Source organism: Micromys minutus, assembly GCF_963924665.1.
Source record: "Micromys minutus genome assembly, chromosome: 16".
In the NCBI taxonomy this organism is placed as follows: domain Eukaryota; kingdom Metazoa; phylum Chordata; class Mammalia; order Rodentia; family Muridae; genus Micromys; species Micromys minutus.
Genome location: NC_137985.1, coordinates 34362363 through 34390303, shown reverse-complemented (window position 1 = coordinate 34390303; position 27941 = coordinate 34362363). Strand labels below are relative to the sequence as shown.

Below are 27941 nucleotides of genomic sequence, written 5' to 3'. Positions count from 1 at the left end.
CAAACAAATGACCAACAGAGAAGGGACTTACCTCGTGTCTGATCATCCTAGTGAGGCACATAAGAGATGCCGAACACATAGAGAAGAGGGAGGGTCAACAGATGTACACAAAGCAGATGGACAGGTAGACAAGTAGGTAAATAGGAAAATTTTAAAGAAACTGTTGTCCAAATCAGAAACACAACATATCTAAGACTGTTGGGCAAAAATTAGCTAGCTATTGTTTGCCTAATAAACTAGAAGCCTTTAAAACTGTCCGGACAAGGACATTTTAACCTTTCCTACCCTCTCTTCCCCCCAGAGCCTCAAACTCGGTTCACTCAGCATCACTACCCACTTGTGGTAGTGTTTGAGCAGTGTTTGTCACCGACGCCTCCCTCATTCACACCTCTCCACAATGGATAGGACACCTGTGGTCCCCAAGATGTTCCACCAGGAGGTGTTTTAGGGGCAGCTAACTAAAAGGGGACTCTGAGTAGGTGGAGGAGGTGACACATGCGAGGTCACAGAGCTACAGCCGCCTCCCTTTAAAAGCCTGTGTGTGCTTTAGAACCTACAGGAAGCTGTCAGAGACTCCCTCCCTCCCTCCCGGTCAGCACAGCGAGCATGTGGTGGGGCACCTTCGGTTTGCTGTTCTTGGTGCCGGTGCAAGGTAAGGACTTGGAGAAAACGGGTGCTTTTTGCTCAGCTGACTTCACGGTTCTTTGCCAAACCTACCTGTCAGTCAACTGTGTTCACGGAGATAACTCAGCTAACTGCTAATGTCCAACGGTAGTTACTCTATTCTGTCGCTTATTCAACCTCTCTTCAGGGGACAGGAACACTGTGGTGCTCATCTGTGGAAACCGTTGTGATGAGATATAAACAGCCTCCTAAGTCTGTCTTTTGAAGGTATCTCCGCTGAAGAGCATCCATTTCAGATTTCAAAACATCCTTGATGTATATAAGTCTTTGTCACATATTCTAATTTCTCTGAAATTCAGATTTTGCATTTTTAGCCCTGGCCATTGTGGAACTCACTCTTTAGACCAGGCTGGCCTCAGACTCAAAGAGATCCGCCTATCTCTGCCTTCTGAATGCTGGGACCAAAGGCACCCTGCCATCCCACTCCGTTTTTTGCATCTTTAGATGAGGATGTTAATAAATGGTTGACCTGTCAAACTCCTCATCATAAGAAAATCTCAGGGGGCTGGAGAGATGGCTCAGTGGTTAAGAGCACTGACTGCTCTTCCAGAGGTCCTGAGTTCAAATCCCAGCAACCACATGGTGGCTCACAACCTGTAATGGGATCTGATGCCCTCTTCTGGTGTGTCCAAGGACAGCTACAATGTACTTATATATAATAAATAAATAAAATTATTTTTTAAAAAAAAGGAAAAAAATCTCAAATACAAACTCTTTGGAAGTAATGAGGTATCGGTCAATTGTAATTTAGTCCAGAGGAATAAGAACCTGGTGAAAATGACTTACTTTTAAACATTTACTTTTAATTCTATGTGTGTGAGTGTTGTGCCAGCCCAGGGATGTGTGCTGTGTGTGCACTGTCGGAGGGTGTCAGAAGAGACAGTTGGATCTTTAGGAACTAGAGTTATACAGATGACATGAGCAGCCATGTGGGTACTGGAAATGAGCCTGGGTCCTCCGCCAGAGCAGCGAGTGCTCTCCGCGGCTGAGCCGTCTCTCCAGCTCCGAAAACTACTGGGTTTATAGATTTATCAGTTATAGTTCACATTTTGCTATCATTTGGTTTTTGAAGCTTGGTTCTATTGCTGCATTATGAAAATTAGAGAAAGATACAAGGACCTATTAAGCTTAGGTCAAATTACTTCTACCCAAGTGTGAGGCAAGGGTGAGGGGTCATTTTCTGGTGTCCGAAGTCTCTGATGGTCCTTCTGTCAGACGTGTAGAAAGGGGCCGTGTGCAAGCCACAGCTCAGCTTCAAATGCTTGTTTCCAAATAGTGACTCTCCTGCCCCGTGTCAGGAAACACGCCTGTTCCTTTCATTGGCATTTATTTCAGAATGGCAACTGAGGATGCTATCTGTGGTTTTTCAGTTCCTTGAGTTCTATACTTCAGTTAGTGCCTTCCTTTCTGTTCCCTGTGGCCCATGGCACTTAACAAGAATTCTGTTTTGGTAATGAGTGACATTAGTTTCTTTAGTTAAGTGGCTTAAAGTGCAGCTAATGTGTTCTGAAAGGGTGCCTTTAGACAGCCAAAAGTAGTGTGATTTCAATTATTCCAAGATTTAAAGCCTCAACTGACCTTAATTTTCTTTCTTCCTTAAAACTTTTCCCTTGTTAAAAAAATGCATATTCTACAAGATTTTTAAATAAACAGCAAAAAAACAAAAGAATCATATCATAAGATAAATCTGAGCAAATGACATCTGAAACGTGAGCATTTAGAACAGGGCGGTCACTGTGAGTTCAAGATCAGTCTAGGCTACACGGTGGATATAAGTAAACCCAACGCAGCACAGCAAGACTCTGTCCCAAAAAATAAGAAAAGGAAAAGACGAGCTTAAGCAAGTCTACTAGGATTCACAACTAGGATTATGCAGCGAGAGAAAAAATATTGATAGTGCTATGCATAGTGCTGGGCAAATTGTTAAGTACACTTACTTATTCCTAGTGAAAATGCCAAGGTAGGTAGATATCTTCAGTCTGTATAGGAGAAACACTGAGGTTAGAGAAAGGTAAGTAACCTGGCAGGTTTTCATATCCAGTAAAGAGAAAGTAAGAGCACAATAAATATTAGATCTCATGGAACTTTCGATTTGTGTATGTGTGTGTGTGTGTACATGCACATGCACCGTTGCGATGTCATAGAAAGTGCATTCTGTTTTTAAATATGTCTTTTGTTACTTTTCATTATGTGTATATACACACAGGTCTGTGTGGGAGTGTGTGCATGTGTGTGCTGGTGCCTGCTGAGGCCGGAGCCATCAGATTCCCTGGGGGCAGGAGTTACGGGTGTTTACGAGCCACCTGATGTGCTGGGAATCAGGTTAGGGTCCTCTCCAAACGGGGTTCTCTTAACTGCTGAGCTATCTGGGAAAATTCATCCATGCTGAGGTGGCAGGAGCTCGGTGGGGTTTGAACAGCTAAAGCTGGCACTGACCTCCACCTGTCTGGGCCCCTCAGAGTCCCGTGTGGCAGGAGCGGCTCATGCTGCCTCTTGCCAACACAAAGGCAGCAAAATGTCTACTTTGGCACAGCTGTAACTTGTCAACCGCCTTTAGCAAATAACTGGTGGCTTCCAAGGCCGCCAGAGATTTGCAGACAGAAGAATTCCTTGATCTTGGACCTCGATCCTCTTTCAAAGCTCCTGGAATGAGAAATCTCTAAGGTAGATAAAATATAACACGAATGAGTCTGGGTTTGTTTCTCTTTCCTGAAGTCATTCCCCTCACGTTGTGGACAATGAACGGGCTGCGCTGGGCAAAACGTCGACCCTCTTTTGTAACTGCAGGGAGGTAGGGCCTCTGCACACCAAAGAGTCCCCCTTCTTTCTCCTGCCTCAAGCCAGCCTCTCTGTGATGATCTGGAAAAGTGATTTGATTTTGACAAGGACAATTTATTTTCACATCTGTAGTTTTCTCTGCCTATTCTAAAAATAACACAGATTCTCTTTTTGTAATGATCTTCACTCAAGCGCATTTCTGCCTAAGTCTGCACAAGAGCCATGGAAACGGGGCTCCAGTCTGAGAATTCACTGTGGGTTTTTTTGCTTTAATTCCATTCCAGTTCCAGTCTCTATTGTTTTATATCACAGTTACAGAGGAAAACTAGAGTTCCCATAAAGTGTTTATCCCTAAAGATTTAAGTTTGTCCTCTTCACCCATTAATTCAACTAATATCCTAAAAACCTAACTTTGTTCTAGTCCCTGAGAGTGTAGAGGGAATGCCTGCCCCAGTCACACAGCTTCCAGCTGTTTGTAACCAACCCATCAATGAGAAGCACCTGTAACCACACACGCACGCACGCAGGAACTAAGAGCTGTAACAAAACCATTCAAAGCCTTTGGCTGTCTAGGAAGGAGTGCAGGTCAGTTGGAACGGAAGGAGGTGAAGGCCTGTTTTCAAGTTTGTTTGTTATTCTTTGTGTGTGTGTGTGTGTGTGTGTGTAGGTGTGTACATACAAGACCAAGATGAATAGAGAACATTGGTTACTCTCCTTTATTGTATTTTTTTCCTTCATTGCCTCGAGACAGGGTCTCCATGAAACCTGAAGCCCACTGTTTTTAGACTGTCAGCTACCTCCTGGGATCTGCCTGTCTCTGACCCCTACAACACTCAGGTTACAAGCACACACAGCTCACACAGACATGCCTAGCTCTTCTTTTTCTATGGGTGCCGAGGATTTGAACTCAGAGTCTCATGCTTGAGGAGCATGCGCTCTTACCCACTGAGTCATCTTCCAGGTCCAGGACCATTAGATTAACTATGTGAGGAAGAGCCCAGGTTCCAGTCCTAAACAGCCACGGGTGATAAAGTGCTGGCCTGGTCTACAGTATACACCACGCCCTATGGCCCCACGAGATTACCATATAGAGTATGAAGCAAGCCACACTCTCCAGGTTTGTGAAAATACAAAGTACAGTGGATAAAAGGGAAAGAAGGGGCCTGGGAGATGGCTCAGTGGGTTTAAGGCACTTGCTGCCAAGACTTCCGACATGATGCAGATCCCGGTGAACCACACGGTGGAAGGAGAGAACCAACTCCCACAAGTCGTTCTCTGATCTCCCCATAAACAAACAGAGATAGATAGATAGATAGATAGATAGATAGATAGATAGATAGATAGATAAATAGATAGATAGATAGATAGACAGATAGACAGACAGACAGACAGACAGACAGACAGATAGATAGAGATAGATGATGGATGGATACATAGTTTTTTAAGAAAGGACAAGAAAGAAAAAAGTCAGCATCACAGGATCACTTTTATCACTATAAAAATAAATATTTTGTGGCATTTGCATAGATATAAAATCTAACCACACAGACCTAGAAAGATGGGCTCAGATAAAGGCCTCATCACTGAGATAGCGAAGTGCAGAAGCCTGTAACCCACACAGTCAACTCGACCTAAGTAGGAGATGGTGAGACTTTATAGCCATTCATTGCCAAGCTCCATGTAGGACACTTCCCTGTCTGGACACCTGCAGGGACCACACACCCCCCCCAAAAGAATGTAAACAGGGAGAAGTAAGAAGTTGGCTCATGGCACATAGGGCTCGAGGAAAGTTAAGGGTGAGAGATAACACTTAAGTATAGCTTTAACGTGTATAGAGAGGAAGTGGTGAGAAAAACAAAAACCCGCACCTCGTTGCTCTGACAACAGGTGAAAGTTTGACTCCAAAGATGAAAGAAAAGTGAAAAGACATTTAAGCTTCCCACTGAGCTTCCACATATGCACAGGGGACTGCGCATGTCTTTTTCTTGGAAGGCTTCTCCCTCTGGACTCGGCACAGCATCTCCCTCTTGTATCCTCTGGCAGACCTAGGCATCCGGAATAATAGTTTAAATGTGACCGTTAAGAGCAAAGCTGGGTGGGCCTGTGGCTTTACAGTGGACTAGTCTTCCTTTCCACACCAGCTTGCTGATACAGGATCAAACGTGGCGCCTGACATAAGAGCAGTAAAAGACCAGAGCAAAGTGTGGTGGGACAGTTCGAGCTCTGTGCCTCCATCACAGACCTCCCAGCATGCATCTGTGCTGTCAATAGATGTGATCAGTCGGACCGGCGGCTACATACTAAATTCTCAGCTGCAAGAACAACTACAACTAATTTTAGGGTGAATAATACTTTCGCCTGTGCCAAAAAGCCAGGGTACAGTTTGTCACAATCTAGAGACACTGTAAGAGTCTCCTGATTCCATTTAATTCAGTAGCATGATATTGTATCCCAGGAGGAAACCCAAGCAGAATTCTGGCAGGAGACCTTATTGCCTGGGTTTTGAAAAACACAGATGTTTTGATCACTTAGTCACTTTGTAATTAAAGCCAAGGCCTGTGGCATTGCTAGGCAAGTATTCTACCTCTGGAGCTGTGTCTTCAGCTCCACAAATTGATCAATCAATCAATCAATCAATTGCTGTCTCTGTCTGTCTGTGTCTCTCTGTCTCTCTGTGTGTTTGTGTGTGCGTACACACACATATTTAAGTATGTGTGTGGAGGTGTGTGCATGTGTGTAGAAGCCAGAGGTGAACATTGAGTGTATTTGATATTGGTTGGTCTCTCCTTTTTTTTTTCCCTTTGGAGACAGGATCTTTCTATGAACCTGGAACTCATCAATTCTGCTAGACTGGCTGGCCAGCAAGCCCCTAGGGTCCTCCTGTCTCCACGTCCACAGCACTAAGACTGGAGATGAGTACTCTGCACTTGTCTGTTTTCTGCGGGTGCTGGGGTTCAAGCTCATATTTCCATGTATACATGGTAAGCCGTCTCTAGCCTCACAATGACTCATGGTAATTTTCAGGGCTAGGACTGAGAAGCAGATAAGTAAGCTCTACTAAGTGAGTCCTCAGCACTTGGGAATCCTCCCCAAGCATTCTTCCTGGTACGTATCTCAAGGATGCTGGGGATGGTGGCTCATGTCTGTGACCCTGGCACTTGGGAGGCTGAGGCAAGAGGATCAGGAGCTCAGTGCCACCTTCGGCTGTGTAGTGAGTTCAAGGCCAGTCTGGGCTACATGAGACATTGAAAAAAATATTCTTTTCACAACGTGTATATCAAAAGGAAATAGACTTCCTTCCTTTTTTCCTTTTTAGGTTGAAGATAGGGCTGGCTGTAAAACATTTGCTGTTCATAATTTATAAGTAGTGTTCTTCTGCTTGGTAGCTTTTACACCGTCCTGGGTAAGAATTATATTACAGCAAAGAAAAACAATTTCCTTTAAAATGTGAAGCAGTGTTGATAAATGTGCCAATTCAGTAAAAGCAAGTTTATTCTTTATTTTCTTTCTGGGACAATAAATTTGTCACGTCTCAGAGTCAGTTCATCGTTCCCTGGGGTCAGGGTGTGATTCAGAGAAATTTGGCTCATAAATTTGCTAGAGAAATCCCTCTGTGGTAGAAGCTATCTAGAGTGGATTTATCTACTCCAGTGACCAACAGGCCCAAAAAGTAAAAAGTCAGCAGAGTGCCTTAGATTATGTGTGTGTGTGTGTGTGTGTGTGTGTGTGTGTGTCTGTCTGTCTGTTTGCATGTGTGTGTGTATCTGTCTGTCTCTGTGTGTATGTATTTGTGTCTGTGTATGTGTCTGTGTGTTTGCATGTGTATGTCTGTGTGTGTGTATGTCTGTCTGTGTGTGTGTGTGTGTGTGTGTGTGTGTGTGTGTGTATGTGTGATAGAGATTCAACCTAGGGCTTCTCCATTGCTAGAGAACACTTTACCACTCAACAATATCAGGAACTGCAACACCCCACCCCCACCCCCATCCCCACTCGCAGGCTCACTGACAGGTCATGTAATACTTGAACTTGTGAATCACCCATTTTATAAACTGAGGCCATGAATGCTATTTTCTGGGGGTTCCTCATTCTGATAGGTCTATGTCGTTACAGAGGTGGACAAGTCTATACCCTGATTCCAACCTCTGGACCTTGAGCCTGATAGAGTCACTCATCTGTAAACTGAGCAACAGATCTCTTCTTTGGGGCCAGTTGATGGCTTCTGCTTCCAGGACATTTGCTACCAGCTTTGACAACCTGAGTTCAATTGTGGCAGAAGGAAGGACCTGGCCTAGTCTTCCCTCCGGACCTCATATACATATTCACCCTGCCTGACCTTCCCAATCTCTCCTCCACAGCAGCCTCCCTGAACATGGAGACCATTGAGGTAGAGGAAGGCCAGACCTTCAACCTAACGTGTGTTACTTCTCTGACAAAAAATGCTTCTCTCCAGTGGCTGGCCCCCTCAGGGTTCACAATTTTTTTAAATCAGCATCCTGGTAAGTGGGGTTGTGGGGACAAAGAAAATGACAAACCTCAAGCTAAGGGATTTCCAACTGGGGCAGGTTAGTGGGACAAAGATCCACATGAGTCACCCAAAGGGTGGGCTCAGGCCACCCACTGTTAACACGTGACTCAAACCTCGGAAGCCGGTTAGTGACACAAGGCTGCTTTGGGGGAGACAGGAAGTCTGAAATGGAAACCCCATTAGAAAGGTTGTTGAGGGGGTTCACATTACAAAGTACCTTTCCACAGCAACATTTCACCCCCACATCACTTTTTGACTCTCAGTGACCAGGAAACACCCACAGCAAAGCCATAGGCAAGCAGCAAGCTGCCTAGGTGGACCTTCCTGGTAGCACTGACACATCACCTCCTAAATAGAACCATCTGCAAAGTAACATTACCAAGCACCCCGTCTTCTCCTGTTGGACTTCAGACCAGGAGCCCTAGGCAGTGGCCCTTGACTTGGTACACAGTAGTCAGGAGAACAACCATGCCTTCTCCAGGTCACATGTGACGTGTACGGTGCATACTTGAGATAGAGAGAAAGGGACAAAAGTCACACATCACTGAGACCACCGACAGGAATTTACCAAACACTCTTTCATAATTGAGGCCATTAGATTTCTCTCATACCCCTAGATGTCAAGTACTTGAGAAAACCAGAACCATCAAATTTATGTTCACAGCAAAGAACTCTTGGTTCCATTGCCAGCAAAGATGAGGCTGACAACCCAGAGTGCTAGCTCAAGAAACATCATCCCAAGAGGCACAGACATCCTTGGGCTCTAACCCATCCAAGGTTTAACTCTGTTTACGCTGTGCAATTTATGCACCTTTAGTAGATTTTTAAAAAATCAACAAACTAGCTCTTTCTAGAGTCTCTGATTTACCCAGAATTTTTTTACCTTATGTGAAATCCCTGGGCCAGTAGGTAAAATAAAATGAAGAGGAACCCTCCATGTTGGGTGAGCACGGTTGGAGCTTGTTTTTTTTGTGCCATTGTCCAAATCCGTGGAAGGACTATATCAAAATCCACAGGACTCTTCAAATAGTAATAAACATTTTTTAGATTAAAAAGAGAAGGCACTCAGCTGGCAATTTCTCTTCTATTACTGACATTTGTTGTGACAAGACAAACCACAGGTACATCAGGTTTCAAAGAAGGGAACCACAGCAGGGCATTCATTAGAGCAGTGGAACCCGGGGCACGTCCTTTTGATCTGGGCACTGAAAGGCAGAGGCAGGCTCTCCTGTGAGCAACTTTTCCTTATAATAGCTTCTTTTGCCTCTTGTACAGCTCTAAAAAGTTCCAAATACCAGCTTCTTCACTACTCGGCTACAGAGCTCTCCATTAGGGTGTCCAGTGTGACTCTACAAGAGGAAGGTGTGTATACGTGCTTACGTTATGGGAGTTCCGTGAAGACGAAGCAAGTTAGAGTGACAGTGTTAGGTATGTTCCCAGCAGGGTAACTCCCCATGAACGTGATACTGTGATGTGCAAAATGCACCATTTTATGTATGTATGTATGTATGTATGTGTGTGTTTTAAAAAGCTTATTTGAGGATTATCATTGTCATGAGGCTCACACATAAGAAGTCAGAAGACAACTCGCAGAAATCTGCTCCTTCCTCCCACCATGTAGATCTTGGAGATTGACCTCAGACTTGGTAGCATGAATTTCGCTTTGTTGAGCTGCCTCCCCCAGCCCACTTTAAAATTACAGTGAACCATGTGTAAGATTTATTTTTAATGGTGTGTCTGTGTCTATGTGTGGATAAAGTGTGGGTGCCCAGACAAGCCAGATGAAGTCCAAACAACCAAACAGCTCCAAGGAAGCTGATGGGTGATGGTGAGCCACCCAACATGGGTGCTACAAACCAAACACAGGTCCCACACTTGCTCTTATCCACTGAGCCATCCCTCCAGCTCCACGATGTACCATTTCTAAACTTAGTATTTTAGCTTTAAAAGTTTTACCTGTAACAGTAGCTTCTGAGGGGCATGCCTGCCATCTTTTACTGAAAGAAAACTAATGAGACTGTGTGTGTGTGTGTGTGTGTGTGTGTGTGTGTGTGTAAGTTCTAGGTTCAAAAGTAAACTAATAGATTTGCCTGAGGCATTAACTAGACTTTGTCTTCAGGAAACTAAACAGAAGTCGTATTCATATTGTATAGGCTGTGATTATGTGCCAGTCACCATATGAGACCCTAGGGACTCAAAGACACAGGCATGATCTCTGCCCTAAAGGAGTTTGTCAACTGTTTATTTCTACCACTGGGCAATGTCCCAAGCTATCCTGGCTGGTTAAGATAGCTTCTGGGCTGCTCTAACCCGTACATACTGCCCTATCATAACGCTCAGCAAGGGAGCATTTTTGCCTTTCTTGTGATGTTGCTGAGGATTTGAACTCAGGGCTTTGAGCATGGTGAGGACATGCTCTGCCCCGAGCCATCACTCTTAAGTCCCACTGCATCCTATTCTTCCTCAGGCCATGGCCTTTTCATACCGTTCTTCACATTGTGATGGCCCCCAGCCACTAAATTATTTTCATTGCTACTTCATAACTGTAATTTTGCTACAGTTATGAGTCTCGGTGTGCATATCTGTTTTCTGATGGTCTCAGGCGACCCCTGTGATAGGGTCGTTCAACCCCTAAAGGGGTCGTGATCCACAGGTTGAGAACTGCTGATCTAACTAAAAGCATAGGCTCTAAATCCACAGCCAGACTATGAGTTCCATGAAGGGTCTCTCCTTCCCCATTTCTATGACGTCAACAAGTAGTACTGAGCCTGCCCAGAGCCAGCCAGCGCTTCCCCTGTGTCTGCACGGATTCAGGAAATGCACACGAGTGCTGTTCTCTGTGAAAACAGAAGTGGAATTGGGAAAAGGGAAGTATATCCAGCTGAAAATGATTTCTGGGGTAGGCAGAAGTACAAAGAGGAAAGACCAGTAGGTCCTTGAGAACAACAACAACAAATGATGATGATGATTATAATAATAATAATAATAATAATAATAATTAATAATAATAATAATAATGTGCTTTTGGTGTGAGGAAGGGCCTAAGAAATGCACTTTGTCCTTTAAAAAGTTGGAGGATTTGTCCGTTTCTACGGCTAACTGGTAACAGAGATGGGACTGGAAGTTAGGTTTCTCCCTAGTGTGCTAGCAACCAAACAGCGCTACATAGTATCCAGATGGCTGTTCTAACCAAACCTCGTTGGGAATTCTAAGGGACTCGTCACATACTCAGTAACAAACATCCTGGCTTCAGCCAACTTGGTTCTTTGAAGGCATAACACAAATGGATTCTGGGAAACGTGAAGCAAGAAAGATGACCTGTAATTAAATAATCGCCCTATAGAAAACCCTAAGGTGTGTAGGTGAAGTCCTTTGTCGGCATATGCAGACCAGGTGGACAAAGAGCTGCCTCGTTCAGGAAAGTGATTATGATTCGAGCCTGACAAACTGAGTTAGAATGCCCCCTACCCACATTAAAGCTGGCCATCCCTACCGCTCGTTAGCTGGCCAGCCTAGCTGTATCCATGAGCTCCAGAGCTGGTGACAGTGATCAGAAAGTATGCCTGAAATATAGTCTCTACATGTCTGTGCACAATACGCACACCTACAACTAATTTAGCACAGAAAAAAAAATGTCATTTTCTTCTAGTGACTCCTTTCCAGCCAACCGTGGAAGCTTTGATTGTCAGAAGGCAGAGTGGAGAGAAATCTGCTGTGCTGAAATGTTCCACAGAGAGAAGCAAGCCCCCTCCTCAAATCACCTGGCTGCTGGGGGACGGTCTGGAGATCTATGGTAAGTGCAGAGAAAGAGGGGTCTTTGTTTCCTTTCTCAAATCTCCAAGAGCGTTGGAAAGCGTTATGGCGCCCTCTGGTGGCACAGTTTGTCCAAAGACACCATTCTATACATAGTTCTGCTCCAGAGAAATTAGTGTTGTAATAACGTTAAAAGACCATCTCAAACCATATTTTTTTTTAAAATTGAGGTAGAATATGAAATGAATTCTTTACGATACGTCTTAAAAACTGACAAAATTCCCCGAAGTAAATGTAACACTGAGCAAAAAACTTGTTAACATAATGTGATAAAATTGGAAACATGTTTAAGATTAAACGTGGACACAAGATATTCAGCTTACTAAGTGGCTGTAGCCCAAGAAACCCCACAATAAATTGAAATATTTTAAAGAAATTTTTCTTAATGCTTTAATTTAATCAACCTCAGACACACTTCGAACCCTTATGTTATCCTTCCATGTAGCAACAGTGTCTATTACAAAGAATATTTCATAATAAATTTTCGAGAAAACGTGAATTGTATTCAATTCTGCGCTATAGGCAGTTAAAAGCAAAGAACCGTTTACCTGAACCTATAAGTGGGCATGAGTGTGCTTTTCTACATTTTAAGGGTAAGAAGTCCCAGGCGTAAGTCAGGAAGTATCTATAATTAAACACACAAAGCCTTCTTTGTGTATGTGACACTAAGCTGCACACAGAGACAGATGAAGACCTTCTGAGACGCATGAGTGGCCGGTCATACATACACTGGGTCATAGTCCCAGTGTCTGGAGGGTTGGGGCAAGAGGGTGGTGTGTTTGAGGCCAGGCGGGGCTACATGATGAGTCCGAGGCCGGTTTAAACGACTTCCTGAACCCCGCAGGAAAAAGGTTTTTCCTGCTATAAAAATAAGGAGCCCATCTTTGCTGGAAACAGTATAACAGATTGTGACTTGGGGGAAAGCACTTCCGTACTGTTGGCTGACATTTGGCTACATTTCGTTCATCTCTGCCCTTTAATCCTGTGAGGGGCGGTGCACTCAAGACTGGGCATTAAACGGAGTTCTAAATGGAAAAACCTTAAGACTCGGATCTGTCCTTCAGTCCAGCAGTAATTACTTCATTAGGAAACTCCTTCATTAACGTAACTTTCATACGCTCTTGGGGCTTTGTATTTTGTCACATTAAGTTACCTTTCTTGTGCCACCAACGTAAGCTTGGATCATTCCCCCAGGGTAGTAAAATGTTTGTAGAGACACGCCCACTCTCCTTGACTCACTGCGTGATGCTTGTCCTGTGGCCACGCCCATCCATACAAGGCAGCCCGGTTCTGCTTGCTTTGTGAACCACCCGACAGAGTTTCATAGCCGTAATCTTTCCCGTCTCTTTAACTTGCTCTGTAGGGCCACTTCACCATGAATTTGAAACGGATGGGAAAATATGTAACTCCACCAGCACACTCACAGCCCGCACATATGGCAAAAACTCAACCGTGTACTGCGTCATCCAGCACAGGGGCTTGCAAGGAAGGAGGTTGGTTGCCCCCTTCCAGTTTGGAGATTTGGGTAAGAAGAACAGTCATGGTGAGCTGTCTTCAACTTAGATTAATATTGCACTATCGTCCTAGTTTGCTTCGCTGTTACTGTGCTAAAACCCAGGCAACTTACAGAAGGAAAGGGTTAATTTAGTCACACTCCACCCCTGGGAGAACTCTGGGCAGGGATGTGAAGGCAGGAACCTGAAGGCAGGAACTGAAGCAGAGGCCATGGAGGAGTGCTGCTTACTGCCTTGCTCCGCATGGCTTGTACAGCCTGCTTTCTTATAGAACCCAGAACCACCTGCCAACGGTGGCACAACAACACCCTTGGTTAAGCCTTTCTCAGGTCAATCATCAATCAAGACGATGCCTCATGGACTCGCAGGAAGGCCAATCCGAAGGGAGGGATTCTCCACTTCCCTTCTTGCCAAGTGTGTCGAACTGGCACAGGTATTAGCTGTCGCAGCTACCTACTGACTCTCGAACCACGCCGGAGCTTCAGGAATTAATCAAAGCGGCCCGTTAGCGTCAGCCATTGGTGGCTTCCATTTGTCTATTTGTTTTCCTTTAATGAGCCACACAGATAGTGTTGCATGTGGCTTTGTTACCGCGCCTTAACTCTGGGAATGGGCCACGCTACCTGCCCCTGCCCAGAGATTATTGGATCCGCAATAACACACACAGTTGTTCAAATTTAACTTGCCTTATTTGGTCAACTGCTGCCACCCCCCTAAATCTACCTTAGCTACTTGGCCTTCCCAGTGCTCCCAGCTCAGCACCCTAAATCTGAGCCCTAAAACTTCAGTTGCGAGGCCGCCTTCAGTTTCTCTCCTGAATCTGCCCCTTGCCTGCAGGGAACCGGAAGTCCCGCCTATTTCTTCCGCCCAGCAATTGGCCCATGGCATTTTTACTGATAGAACAAGAGAACCAATTGCGGTGCGGGACCTTAGCATCAGAACCACCCCTACAAGATAGCACAAATATTTTGTTCACCCAATCAGTTTAAAACACGCTTACTAGCTGAGAATGCTTTAACGCACATTGGCAGGTAAGCATTCTGGGCCCTTGCACCGGCATCGTCCCCTGGGCAGGATGCAGGGAACATAGGTGAATCTTAGGAATGCACCACATCTAGGAATATTCAGTGTTTCTAGAGACCGGAGCCAAGGATGAAGTTGTTTGGGCACCGATTTATTTCATCTGCTCAAGATTCCAAATGAGGAACATTTAGTATTTGAATTGTCTCTGCTAATGTTTACATGTTAGAAATTAAAACTGAGAAATGTAAAATACACGGTTAAGTTATTTTAAAACAGTAAGTCTACTATATGTAAACAAACATCGCAAGGTTTTATTTATAAAAAAAAACCATATTACAAACATTAGTGAGAAAAATTCATTTTGTATTTTTTAAAATACTCAATCACTAATGTGGGAGTGAGGTATCACAACATTGAGTCACAGTTCTCAAATGTTTTCAATGTAAGCACCTCCCACCTGTGTGTGTGTGTGTGTGTGTGTGTGTGTGTGTGTGTGTGTGTGTACATGTTCATGTGGGTGTATGCACGGTGTGCCAGTGCAGGTGTAGGTGAATGTGTGTGTGTGGCCAGAGGCTGACCTGTCTTCCTGTCTTTTGCCTCTGAGTCCTGGGAATGCAGGCTTCTGCTCATCTGGTTTTCATGTGGATGCTGGAGATGCTAACGTGGGTCACCACACGTAAGCAGCAGGCATTTGCCAACTGGGTCATCTCCCCAGCCCACCTTTCACACCCTTAAGAATAACTGAGGGTCACAAAGAACTTTTACCTATGCGAATTGTCTCTGATAATATTTACCTATTAGCAATTAAAACTGAGAAATTTAAAATACACAGTTAAGCTAATTTAAAATAGTAAGCCTACTATATGTAAACAAACTGCATAGTTTTATAAAACACAGCCATGTTACAAACATCAGTGAGACAGCAAGACTCTGTCTCAAAAAACAAACTATATCACCGGGGTAAAGGGAACTTCTGAAATATTTAATGGTTTTTCTGTAATTCTCCTATTTTCTTCAAAGTTTTTACTCACAATTACTTATTAAATTACTTAAATGCTTAAGTATTTAAACTTTTTAAAAAAATATTTATTTATTTTATATATGTGAGTACACTGCAGCTGTATTCAGACATACCAGAAGAGGACATAGGATCCCATAACAGATGGTTGGGAGCCACCATGTGGTTGCTGGGAGTTGAACTCAGGACCTTTGGAAGAGCAGTCAGTGCTCTTAACCACTGAGTCATCTCTCCAGCCCAATACTTACGTATTTTAATAATTACTAAATAACAATTTTAAACCACAAAAAAATTCCTTGATTAAATGAACAGTGAAAGTATTCATGAATTTTAGGAAATGACACCCACCTATCACGTAGTGTATGTTGACAGCCACAGTTAGACGCTTAGACACTTATATGCTTCCTGGATACCAGTCTTTTCATTGACTTATGAATATGATCTTAGCTGATTCTCTGGAAATATCCACTAACATTTCTTTATGTTACAGAATGGCATTTAGTGAGCATCTCACTTAGTAAACAGGCATTGTACTAAACACCGTATATGCAATATATATATACATGCATGGTGTATATACACACGGGGGCGGGGGGGATAAAAGTTAGCAACTATGTTTCACACAAAGTGAAATTAAGCACTTGGATAAATTAAGCATTTTGCTCAAACCACTGAGGATCATGCAGATAGTAGCATTGAGACTTAGCTCAATCTGTGACTGGAGAAATGAGTCAATGGTATGGAAGTGCATTTCCTATGGAAATAGAAAAATATCCATACGCAGCTGGGCAAACAGAAACCGATAGGTTTGTGCAGAAAAAGTGCCCTTCACCGACTAACGCCAAATGTCCTTGCACAGGGGAGCCCAGCAGGCTGTGCTCGCAGGCAGGTCACCAGGCAGATGGGCAAGCAGCAGGGGAAAGGTTCAAAACACAAAGTGCTGGATCCAGGTTTTAGCACAACCCTCAGAAGCGGGTGGCAGGCAGGCTCTGTGTGCTGTGACACTGAGCACAATGTGGCTAAAGCTGATCTCCGTGGTAGCAGAATTTTGTTTGTCCCCCTTTTTAGTTGCAGATCAAGAAACAACTTCAGATGCCCCCGAGCAGAGCTCTCTGTCATCTCTGGCCCCCCAGCAGCCCACGAGTATTGGTAAGTCTCTAAGTCTCTGAAACCTTGAAAACTGGCTGGGAATGCGCATCTTTAATCCAACATTTAAAGAATATTTTTAAAACGCTTACGCATGTGTGTATGTGTATACACATGAGCACACTCATTTGGACACACGTGTGGAAACCAGAGGGTGATATAAGAATTTCTTTCCTCAGTCATTCCTTTGGAGTGACTCACTGAGATCTATCTGCCTGTTTCTGATTGATTGGTTGGTTTGTTGATTGGTTGGTTGGTTGGTTGGTTGGTTGGTTGGTTGGTTGGTTGACTAGTTGGTTGCTTGATTGATTTTTGAGACAAGGTCTCTTATTGAATCCATTATTCACCATTCAGTTGGATTGGCTGTCCAGTAAGCCTGTCAGAATCCGTTTGTCTCTGCATCTCGGTACAGGGGTTACAGGCACGTGCTGTTGTGCCTGAATTTCATGGGAGTTACCGGTAACAAAATTCAAGCTCTCACACTTGCATGCCGAATAAACGATGCCCTCCACCTTTAGATTTATTTTTCTCAAGACTCCGTAGATCTGTTTAACTGGGTCCAGTTCTGTGGTGTCCTGCAAGAGTCAGGTCAAGAATTCTTAGTTCACGAGCTTGGTGTCATTGGGCCCTACACACACACACACACACACACACACACACACACACACACACACACCTGTGAGGCATGTGAATTCCCTCAGAGATAAAGTCAGGGCTGAAGTCATTTGGGAGGAGATTTGCTCTTGGTTTTCTGTGTGCATCATTCCTAGCATAAAGATCTCCTTCCTACAGAAAGTAGGAGCTGGGGACAGGAGCATTGTCTATAACAACAAGCTTTGTTTGAAGGCACTTGTTTGTTACAAACATGGGTCGCCTTTGACAGGGTTGAGCTATAAGAAGATTTAGACATTCTTGTGTTTTGGATACTGAATGATCTCGTTAAATTTGGTGACATTATCACTTAATTTTATCCAGCGGTGTATATGGCAATAGTGGGTATTTAGGAAATGCAGAACAAGGAGGTACGTGGATGAATGAATGAATGAATGAATGAATGAATTAGTGAGTGAGTTTATCAGTGTTTTGAACACAATGGCTGGCCTCCTCAGGAAGGTATATATTCTTGCGTGTTCTCTATCTATAACAATCCAATCTGGTAGAGTAAATGTTTTGGGGGTCATTATATTGTTCATAGTTTTGAACATCATATCACGTTTTTAAAAAACTACTCTGTCCTAAATAATATTGAAAAGTAAATGTTTGGGTTTTATTTTTTAACACTGAAAAATACAGTATGTACCATGCAGGATTTTTGTTGTTGTTGTTGTTTTTCTTTTCTTTCTTTCTTTCTTTTTTTTTTTTTTTTTTTTTTTTTTTTGAAGAGTGGTGGAAATTGAAAGCATTATGAATTGGGGCAGCCATATCCTTGCCTTAATAATCCAATATTTTTAAACGTGTTTAGAATCCGGTTGTTTTTAAATTGGCTGGCACCACAACTGAACAACTCAATTTTCTGCTCTGCATTTTCATATCCAATGTAGGATTTAAGAGACATGGTCTGTAAAATTCTTTCCAGCTTTCAATTTCTGCAGTTATATTACTGTTAATAAATAAGCTCAGTTCTGAGGACAGGAGGCTTCATTCCCCCTCGGGGCCACAGGGTGGCGCTGTGCAATACGCGGATAAAATCCGCAGCGGAGGTCTGGTAACAAAAACAAAACAGAACTCCGGAAAAGCTATCTTATTGTTCCTGTTCACCTACAAAAACCTCACAATTCATCCCGTTTCTAAAAGACGGACATGCAGACTTTAGACTGGCAGTTGAGACCCTGGCAAAACAGTAAACGCTTTGCCATCTGCTTTTCTACCCAGTGTCTCCCCAGATGCTCTCTGTCCCTCCTCGTTTCGTGGTTCTTTTGAAGCATCCTTCGGACCTTCTCCCTAACCGTTCTCACTCAGAAAGGAAGCATGGAATAATGACTTTGGTTGACATTCCCAAATTAGAAAACTGGGAATTTTCTTGTTGACTCTGATACTTGGTTGCTTCAGGACTAGGCCCTTTGCTAACTGCTCAAAATCTTTCTCTCAGAGTCAAGGTGAGATACCAACACACGGAGTTCGCTCTGGATGTTAAATAAAGGGCTGCTTTTCAGTAAAAATAAACAAACAAAAACAAACAAAACCGGAGTCTGGCCATTTATGACTTTTTTTTTCTGGAAAAACTGATACTTCAAGGCAAAATAAGACAGATATAGAAAGACAAAGGCTGCATGTTCTTTCTCATATGTGAGAGCTAAAAATGTCGACTTAAAAGTAAAAGCAAATAGAACTATAATTAGGAGTAGTAGAAACTCAGGAGGAGAGGGATGGGGGAGGGAGGGGGGAGGAGGTTGGATAATGAATGCCAAAGGGCAGTTAGAAATGGGGATTAAGTTCTAGTGTTCTGAAGCATGGTAGAGTAGAGTATCCATGGTTTCGGACGACCTGTCACAGGGGTGAGGAGGATGGACCAGTGGGTAAAGTGCTTTCTGCACAAACATGAGGGCCCAAGTTCAGATCCCTAGTATCTGTGTATCCATGTAGAAGCCTGAAGCTACATTAGCCTCGGCACTGGGGGCCACAGACAGCAGGGGCCTGCCTGGCATAGCAAAAAAAAAGAGGTATGACACCCTCTCCTGGCCTCCTCGGGTACTTGGCAATCATTGTATGCTCAGACATACGTACAGACAAAATACCCATCCACATAAAATAAAGGAAGCTGTTCTCATGCAGTAGGGTTAGTTTTTCATGTGGGTGGAGCCTTCTGGACCTAAACTTCTCTTAAAGGCCCACATGCCCACACCATCACATCACAAGTATAGGTCAGCAGGAGGTTTAAAGGGATGGTCGAGCTGGCATAGTTATAGCATGAGTCACATATATGTGATATGTATATATCATGTCTTACTCTCACCTTAGTTTCAGTGATGAAAAATTCCAGTATACCAGAGACTGACAAGGAAGAGAAAGAACATGTCACTCAAGACCCTGGCTTGACCTCTGGTGAGTGTCACCTGCTGCCTTTGGAACAGATGTGTGGTATTTTGGTCTCCTAGTCGTGTGTCCAGTGGCCTTCTTCGGTCCTTGTTTTCCTTGAGCTTCTACCCTTATTGGATGTGAATCTCTACCTTGTCACATCTTGACTTGGTTGTCCCATCTTGACTTGGTTGTCTCTTGATGTCCTTAACCTATTACCTAGTCCTGCTAGTTTTACTAACCACAGTATCTCCTCTAACTGTACTTAACTAACCCTACTTTTTCCTCTGGGTTCTTTTATTTAAAAAAAATTCTTTCTCATGGGTAAGAGTGTTTGCCTGAATATTTAATATGTATCAAGTGTGTGCCTGATGCCCACAGAGGATAGAAGGGGTCACTGAATCCTCTGAAACTGGAATTACAGACTGTTGTGGGCCACAGTGTAGGCACTGAGAATAAAACACAGGGCCTCTGGAAAAACAGCCAGTGCTCTTAACTGCTGAGCCATCTCTTCTGCTCCTCCTCTGAGTTCTTAAATGTTGGAGTTCTCCATTTCACTGTGTCTCCTTGTCCGTTTATATTTTGTTATTGGGGAATTAAGCTCAAGACTTCACACCCGCTATGCCAGCATTGACCTCTGAGCTACAGTCCCCACCCAGCTCTCCTTTGTTCACAGAAAGTTCACTCGCTCCTGAGTTCTTTCTCGCTGCCTATATTTCTATTCACAGAGTGTCCTTCTGGTCATCAGTCTCAATTTCATCCCATGTTCCTTTTATTAAAGATTTATTACATGGTTACTTAGTTAGTTAGTTACTTACTTACTTACTTAGTTAGTTAGTTAGTTAGTTAGGGAGTTGGTTCATCCCTTTCATTATGTGTGTCCCAGGAATCAAACTCAGCTCACCAGGCTTGGCAGCAAGCATCTTTACCTGCTGAGCCATCTCACCAGCCCTTTCATTCTATCTATGCCTTTAGTCAAATGTCCTCTCTCCTAAGCTCATCATTTCTAAAAATTCAAGTAGTATTCTTATCCACAAAACAGCCTGTTCAAAGCGCTGTCTACTTGAACCCCTTTGTTTCGGTGTGTAGATACAAATCTAGATACATACATAAGTAGCCACCAGTGGCTCTTGAGTTTTCTCTTCTAGTTGTATTGCCTGTAATCACAGCCATTCCCTTAATATGGGCCCTAATCATCTTGTGGCTTCAGGTCTTCTTCTTCTGGTCCAGGCTTAGCACCATGGAAACATAACCTTATTGCTGGCACACTTGTGTTTTTGAGAATCTTTCTGGTGTCCCATAATCTACAACATACAAGATAAGCCCTTCTTCTGCATAAGGTGAACTCTGATACCTACCTCCGCATCCCTGTGTCTAGAAAGTCCCTGCACATTTCATGATGCTCTGAGGCATCATTCTGTCTCAACAGCCCTGCCCTGTCTAACCTCCTACCCCATAGCAGGAGAGGATTTACTCTAATGGTCTTACTTCTTTCCCAAGACTGAAGTCTACTGAAAACCTCCCTCTTGTATGCAGCCTCAGGGACCAGACTTGTCTCTGGATTCCTAGACATACTATTCTATAAGTGCACATGGTTCTGGAGTTAGTATATCTTATATTTGTTTGCCTTTTTAATGTATTTATTTGTATAAAGAGAAAATGACCCTTGTAGCATAGCGATTATGTCCTAGGCAGGTTCAAGTACTATGTTCTCCACATAGCCACCATTCCTTAATCCTGAGCCTGTTGGCTGAGATGAAGGACATTTGGCAAAAATTACCTACTAGTCTAAAATGATTTTCAAGAGCTCATCAAGTGTCTCCCTAATGCCCTTACAAGGACCACATTTAACCTAGTCAGATACACAGCATTTTGTTTTATTTGAATAGATTTTGCCAGACCCCTTAATAGTCCCCTGGGATACTGAGCTACATTGTGCTGACCAAGTATTCCTCATAGCTTCTTAAAATTCCAAGATGCTAATTTAAGTCAACACTCTTGTGTGTTTTCTCTAGAAATGAAAAAAAAGGAACTAAATATCTATGTCATTTAGAAAAAAAACTTTTCAAGTTATCCATGTGACTGCTTTGTCTCTATTGCTCATTTGCTCATCTGAGAGAACCGAACAGTATACAGTGCATGACTTCTGGTGTAAATTTGGCTCATCCTCTGAGCTGAGCTGTCTTTTGGTCCATACTGCACTGGAGAAGAGATATAGATGTGTGTGTGTGTGTGTGTGTGTGTGTGTGTGTGTGTGTGTGTGTGTGTGTGGTGTGTGTGTGTTGTGTGTGTTGTGTGTGTTGTGTGTGTGTGTGTGTGTGTGTGTGTGTGTGTGTGTGTGTGTGTTATGTGTGTGTGTTTGTCCTGGCTGTATCCTCCATTGCTATATTCAAACATCCTCACAAAACCAGCTTGAAGGGGAAAAGGACTTATTTGACTTACAATTCTAGGTTACAGTCTTTAATTGTAGGAAAGTCAAGGCAGGAACTTGGACCAGCTGGCCCCATTCATAATTCAGAGCAGAATGAGGATGAATGCATGCATGCTTGTTCCTCAGCTCACTTTGTTTGCTTTTATACAGCCCAGAACCCAAACCTAGGGAATGGTGCCACCCACAATGGCCTGCATCTTCCGATTCAAGTTATGTAGTCAAAACTCTCCCACAGGCATTCCCACAGGCCATCTCGATTTAGCCACTCCCTAACTGAGATAATCTGTTCAAAGGTGATTCTACACTGTGTCAAGCTGACAATTAAAATTAAGCATCACAGCCAGGTGTGATGTCACATGCCATTTATCCCCAGCACTAGGAAGGTAGAGACAAGTTGGTCCCTGTGAATTTAAGGCTTGCCTGGATTATTATTATTTCAGGCTGGCCAGGGTTGCATAATGAGATCTTATCTCAAATAAATAAATAAATAAATAAATAAACAAATAAATGGGAAAAAAAGTAGAGAAAAAAAGAAAAAACTAACCGTCACATTCCACAATGACCAAACTTCAAACATTAGATTCTCTCAATCTCCTTACTTACAGAAGTCAGTGCTCAGCACAGAGGACTGACCGGGAGGAAAAGTGGCATCCTGCTGCTCACGTTGGTGTCCTTCCTCATTCTCATCCTCTTCATCATCATTCAGCTCTTCATCATGAAGCTGCGTAAAGCACACGTGATATGGAAGAAGGGTAAGTGGACAGAGAACCCCGTGAGGTCTGTAGGAGTCCAACAGCTGACTAGACAGTAGGGAAACCCTGCCGGCTGAAGCTCCTCTCTGCAGCTGATGTGCAAGCTGACCAGTAAGGGTGTCACCACAATAACCAATCATTTGTTTCCTAGCAAACACAGTCTGAATATCCAGGGAACATGATCAAAAAGTGTCAGAGAGACAGAAACTTAAAAAACTATGGGAGTTCGTGCTCTTGTTGACAAAAGGCTGAGCCAATTCGCCCGTTTACACCTGAGTGCCCACTGCATCCCAGGTATCATTCCAGATGCTGGGGCTATGTGAGCCTATAAGATGAGAGATCCCTGAGTTCCTTATGTTCTACTTATGAATAAACAGCTGCTGCCTTTTGTATTTTGCAATTAAGACAACCAGGCATTTCCCCCTAAGCAGTCTAATGAAAGTTACCATCAAAACCAAGAGAATAACAATCACAATAATAACATAGTAATAAACAAGTCAAAAGTTTAAAAATGGCTAGTATAGAAGAACCCTGTTAAAATACATATACTCAGGGCTGGAGAGATGGCTCAGCAGTTAAGAGCACTGACTGCTCTTCCAGACGTTCTGAGTTCAATTCCCAGCAACCACATGGTGGCTCACAACCATCTGTAATGAGATTTGATGCCCTTTTCTGGTGTGTCTAAAGACAGCCACACTGTACTTATATGTAATAAATAAATAATTTTTTAATAAACCATACTCAACACATAACAGAGCTTGACAAGGCTTTGGAAGTTGTTCAGAATAATTCTATAAATTTGTTTTTACAAACATGTATAGGATAAAAACCCTTTTTCATAAGGTTGGGAAGACTGTAAAAGCTGGAATATGGGGGTCGGAGGGGAAATGCCATAAAATGATGTCTTCCAGATCTGGCCTGGCTGCTGGTGTCAGGACCACATAGCAGCTTGTAGTTTAGTTCAAGCTTATCTGAAAAGTCAAATGAAGGACTAACTCATTATGGACAGACCCAAGGGGGTGACCAAGAGTGGGCAGTGAGAGGGAAATGGATGCTTGTGTTTTCTCTCACATGCAGAAAATGTATATAACATGAAAACAGAAGGAAGCCCGGAAGAATGGTGGAAGGGGACAAGAGATGTAAAGGGTGGGAGGTAAACAGGAGAAAACTACAGTGATATGTAAAGAGATACCATGACCAAAGCAACTTCTAGAAAAAAAGCATTTAACTGGGAACTTGGTTACAGTTTCAAAGGGTTAGTCCATTATTGTTGTGGTGGGGATTGTAGCAGCAAGCTTAGTTATACATCTTGTTCCACAGGTAGGAAGAGAGACTGGGCCTGGTGTGGGCTTTTGATACCTTAAATCCCACTACTGGAAATACCTCCTCCAACAAGGCCATGCCTTCTAATCCTTCCCAAACAGCTGCAAGCCTTGATAGCTAAGCACTGAAGTCTGTGAGCCTATACAGGTCATGCTTATTCAGACCAGCACAAAATGCATGAAAATCCCAGAATGACAACCCCAACATCTTGTATACAAACCAAATAAAGTAAACAATCATTTGACCATAAAAGTAAAGACATATGAACAAGCTGAGACAGAATCTGATATTCCATTTATACAGGAAGCAAATAGCATGGTATTATTTTGAAGTCCCTCACCAATGATTGGCTGCCATCATTCTGTTAGGGCTGTAGCAATTGTTCCTTTCTGAAGGACAATGCCTGCTGCTGTCCTGCTGTCCTTTGACCTCATCCTTTACAGTGCCCTTGGGTCCACCAGGAACACTATAAGATGACATATTGAGCCAACGAAGACATGAGGCCCAGGAGGACATGACAGCTCAGCAGTGACATGCAGTCCATTATATTCAAATATCTATTTCTAAGGCCATCTGTGATGTCAGAAATCAGTAACCTGTTGCAGTAAATATTAAATGGGTGTCTTAACCTCATATCCCGCGCTACTACCGGCTCCCAAGGGCACTATAGCACTGCAGAGATCTCTAATTTGGTGTTTACTCCATCGTCCCTGCTGTTTCTGTCCCAGGCGGATACAACCACCCCGGCATGTTGATTTCACTCACTTTCCCTTGGTGTGTTGTTGCCAAGCCTTAGACCTACATCCCAACTCTGTGGCAGGCTTTATGCACTCCACCACTACCCCCTTTAACTCAAGTAGTCACATCAAAGAACACAAATTAAATCATAGGAATAAGCCAACCAATATAAGTCAAATGATCTTGTACAATTTCATCCCTTATAAAACATTCATAACAACCTTACTTATGAAGAGAAGTGCCAAGAGAAACATATACATCTGCCTCCATCTTCGTTCCTCCTGGAATCTCCTCTCCCCCAAGCTCTGCCTCTTGCCTCCTCTTCCGCTCCTAGACCTTTCTCCGCTTTTCTCTCTCTTGTCCAATCATGTGTTGCCTTAACATAAGCCTACATTAACCTCGTTTTCTTTTCTGGCAGAAAGTGAAATTTCAGAGCAAGCTCTAGAAAGCTACAGATCAAGATCCAACAATGAAGAAATGTCTTCCCAAGAGAATAACAGTCCAAGTAAGTGCAGTGTGTGACTGAGACAGTGGGGGTCGTCCGTGGGTCGCCTCAGGAAAAGTGCGGAGGGACCAGGATCAAAGTTTGATGGGATTTGATAGATTTTCGTGTGATTTATAGTATTCAAGGAAGCTTGTCTTTAAAGATAAATTCATAAATGAGTAAACTCACACAGTAGAAGGCCTTCCCCTTTAGGAAGGCCAGCTCTGATGTTGTCACACTCAGGGTCACTGTGTGACCTGAGATGCACAGCATTCTGCACAAAGTCATATCACCCGGTGCATTATTCAGTCAGGCAGAAAGCAATCTAATTCTTTCTGCTTCCTTGAAGTCTGTCGCAGAGCCTGGTACAAACGGAATGTCTGAAAACTTTTTGTTGAACAAATCAATTCAAGGCCTAATTAATCCAAAGAGAACTATTTGGGGGTATTTGGATGACTTCATGGTAATGCTTTCAGCAAAGTTAGAGTGAAAAAACAGTCTCTAAAGGGGAAGGAGAGTGTGTGGGTGTGGGCTGACACAGAAGGCAATGGGGGTGTGTGGGGGGCACGTCTATCTTCATAGGCTCCGGGGTCTAGATTTCTCCTGGGCTCAGATTTCCATTTTCTTCCTGTGTTCAATCAGGTTTGGTTTGGTGTTTCACTGCTGTGGCAAACACCTGACAACGGAAAGAAGGCTTTATATGAGCTCTTACTTTCAAAGGTCTCAGCCCACTGTGGTGGGGAGAGTGTGGTGGAATGTGGAGGTTCGGAGGTTGGCATTGTGGCAGCCGGAAGTGGGCAGAGAGAGGACCTCATTTTTCTCCCTTTGATTCCACTGGGCCTTGCCTGTCAGTTGATGCTTCCCACACACGGGGTGGGTGCTTTTGCCTTACTTCACCCTTACTAGAAACAAATATCCCTTCCCAACACCCCCCCCCCAACCCTGCTTTACTGATCTTTCTAGATATTTGTCAGTCCCATCACGGTGACAGTTAAGATAATTAGCATAATCCTCATTGTGCCTCAAACCCAACACTGCAGCTGCACTGTTTTATGCTTCCAAAAGATCAGTGTCTGAGGCCGTCTTTAACTCACGGCTTTGAGAGTTCGGCCCCCGCCCGGTGTTTCCCGCGGGCCTTGTTATTTTCTATTACGTGATTTCGCTGAAGGCAATGTGATCTTTTCTGCAGCCAACTGTTTTACTTCAGTTTGGTTAGCATATTGTTTATGTAACATAAGCAATGCATTTAGAACATTTACATATGCCAGATCGTTGTAGGTTAGGTTTTATAACTGAAGCATGACCTCCGAGGAGCTACAAGACACATGGATGCAATGCTGCTCCAAACTCATCTTTCCTGTGCTTCTCTTTCAGCTCCCCAGTCTAAGCACTGCATGAACTACATCACACGGTTATACTCGGGAGCCAAAGCAAAGAAGAGTGCCCAGCACTGGAAGCCAGAAGGCAAGCACAGTGTCCCGGAGAGTATTGTGTAGTGTGCCCTGCAATAGAAGACAGGGTTTCAGGGCAGCCACATCAGGTCCTGGAAAGGATCGTAGGTACTGTGACATGAAAATAAAATGTCCATTGAGTATAATTCAAGGCAGCATCCATTGATCCAGGGCAGCCGCATGAGGACCAAGCCATGGACAGAAAGCTCCTCGTTGAAAGACAAACGTAGAAAGAACCTATTGTGACTGACACTACCTCAGAGCTGGAGAACTCCGCTAAGTCTTTTGGATCAGGGTCAAAATGACCAGTGAGCATCTGACCTCGAAGAAATTTTAGATCTGGGGCTGGAGTGGAAACTATTCAAATTGGTTTTAAATATTTCCTTCTGGTCTTAAGCATAAGAAGACCTGAGATACCAGCAGCCTGCTTTCAAGACAGGCTCTCAGAAGAGGTCTCGTGGGCAACAGAGAAAAGTGGGATGTCACAACATGCATTGCACACAACGACCCAGAGATCCCCAGCTCTCAACACCAGAGCTGAATTTAACTGCCAAGGGGCCTCCTTAGTCACCATGAGCCAACCCGACAGGCAATTTTTAACCTAATTACACCATGGGAGAAGCACTGACAGAAGCAAACCATGGGTTTGGCTGACAGACTGTTGAATTCATGAATGGCTTTTGGAACTGTAATAAAGACCAGAATGCATCTTTTTTAGAGGTTGTCATGCCCGTTGGTTATCTGTGTGAAAATAACTGGTAGTGCTTTTTTTTTTTTTTTTTTTTTGTAAAAAAAAAAAAGAAAGAAAAAGAAAGAAAATCAATTTAGAGGATACAGCAAACTCTGATTTCATAGAGATGAAGCATTTTTCATTAGTTGGATCTGAGAAAACCACTTTGCAAGTATTCTATGCGCATACCTGTGCATGCTTGTACACACTCACATGCGCACACACATACATACTTGCTTGCACCCACCCATGCACACACCTATATCATGAATGTATAGCTGTAGACACCAGCTCCTTCTGGTCCTATCTCTCCTGTGATGATTTTTTACCATTTAACAATCACAAAATTATAGCAAAGTATAAAGACAGCATAGAGAACCCTCCTTGCTTATTTGAGAGTGAGTAGGCTTGGTGCTCAACACCCCTTAAATCCTCTGATTACCCCAAGAAAGACACATATCACCACAAAACAAACATTTAAATCAAAAAAGCAGCATCTCTGTATTCCATGCACAG

The 27941-nt window shown here is 43.4% G+C and overlaps 1 protein-coding gene across 2 annotated transcripts; it reads left to right on the top strand.

Moving 5' to 3' along the window:
• Positions 1-606: 606 nt before the first annotated feature.
• On the top strand, positions 607-26740 carry CRTAM (cytotoxic and regulatory T cell molecule; the record flags this gene model as incomplete). 2 transcript variants are annotated; one of them, XM_080929986.1, is made up of 10 exons in its annotated part: positions 607-652; positions 7818-7958; positions 9263-9415; positions 11637-11780; positions 13164-13325; positions 16424-16504; positions 19460-19543; positions 22553-22699; positions 25179-25265; positions 26619-26740. In XM_080929986.1, the coding sequence occupies 10 exons, from the start codon at positions 607-609 to the stop codon at positions 26738-26740; spliced, it is 1167 nt and encodes a 388-aa protein (XP_080786112.1). The 2 variants fall into 2 exon arrangements, with proteins under 2 accessions (XP_080786112.1, XP_080786113.1); XM_080929987.1 differs by having other exon boundaries at positions 19460-19547; positions 22560-22699.
• Positions 26741-27941: the final 1201 nt, after the last annotated feature.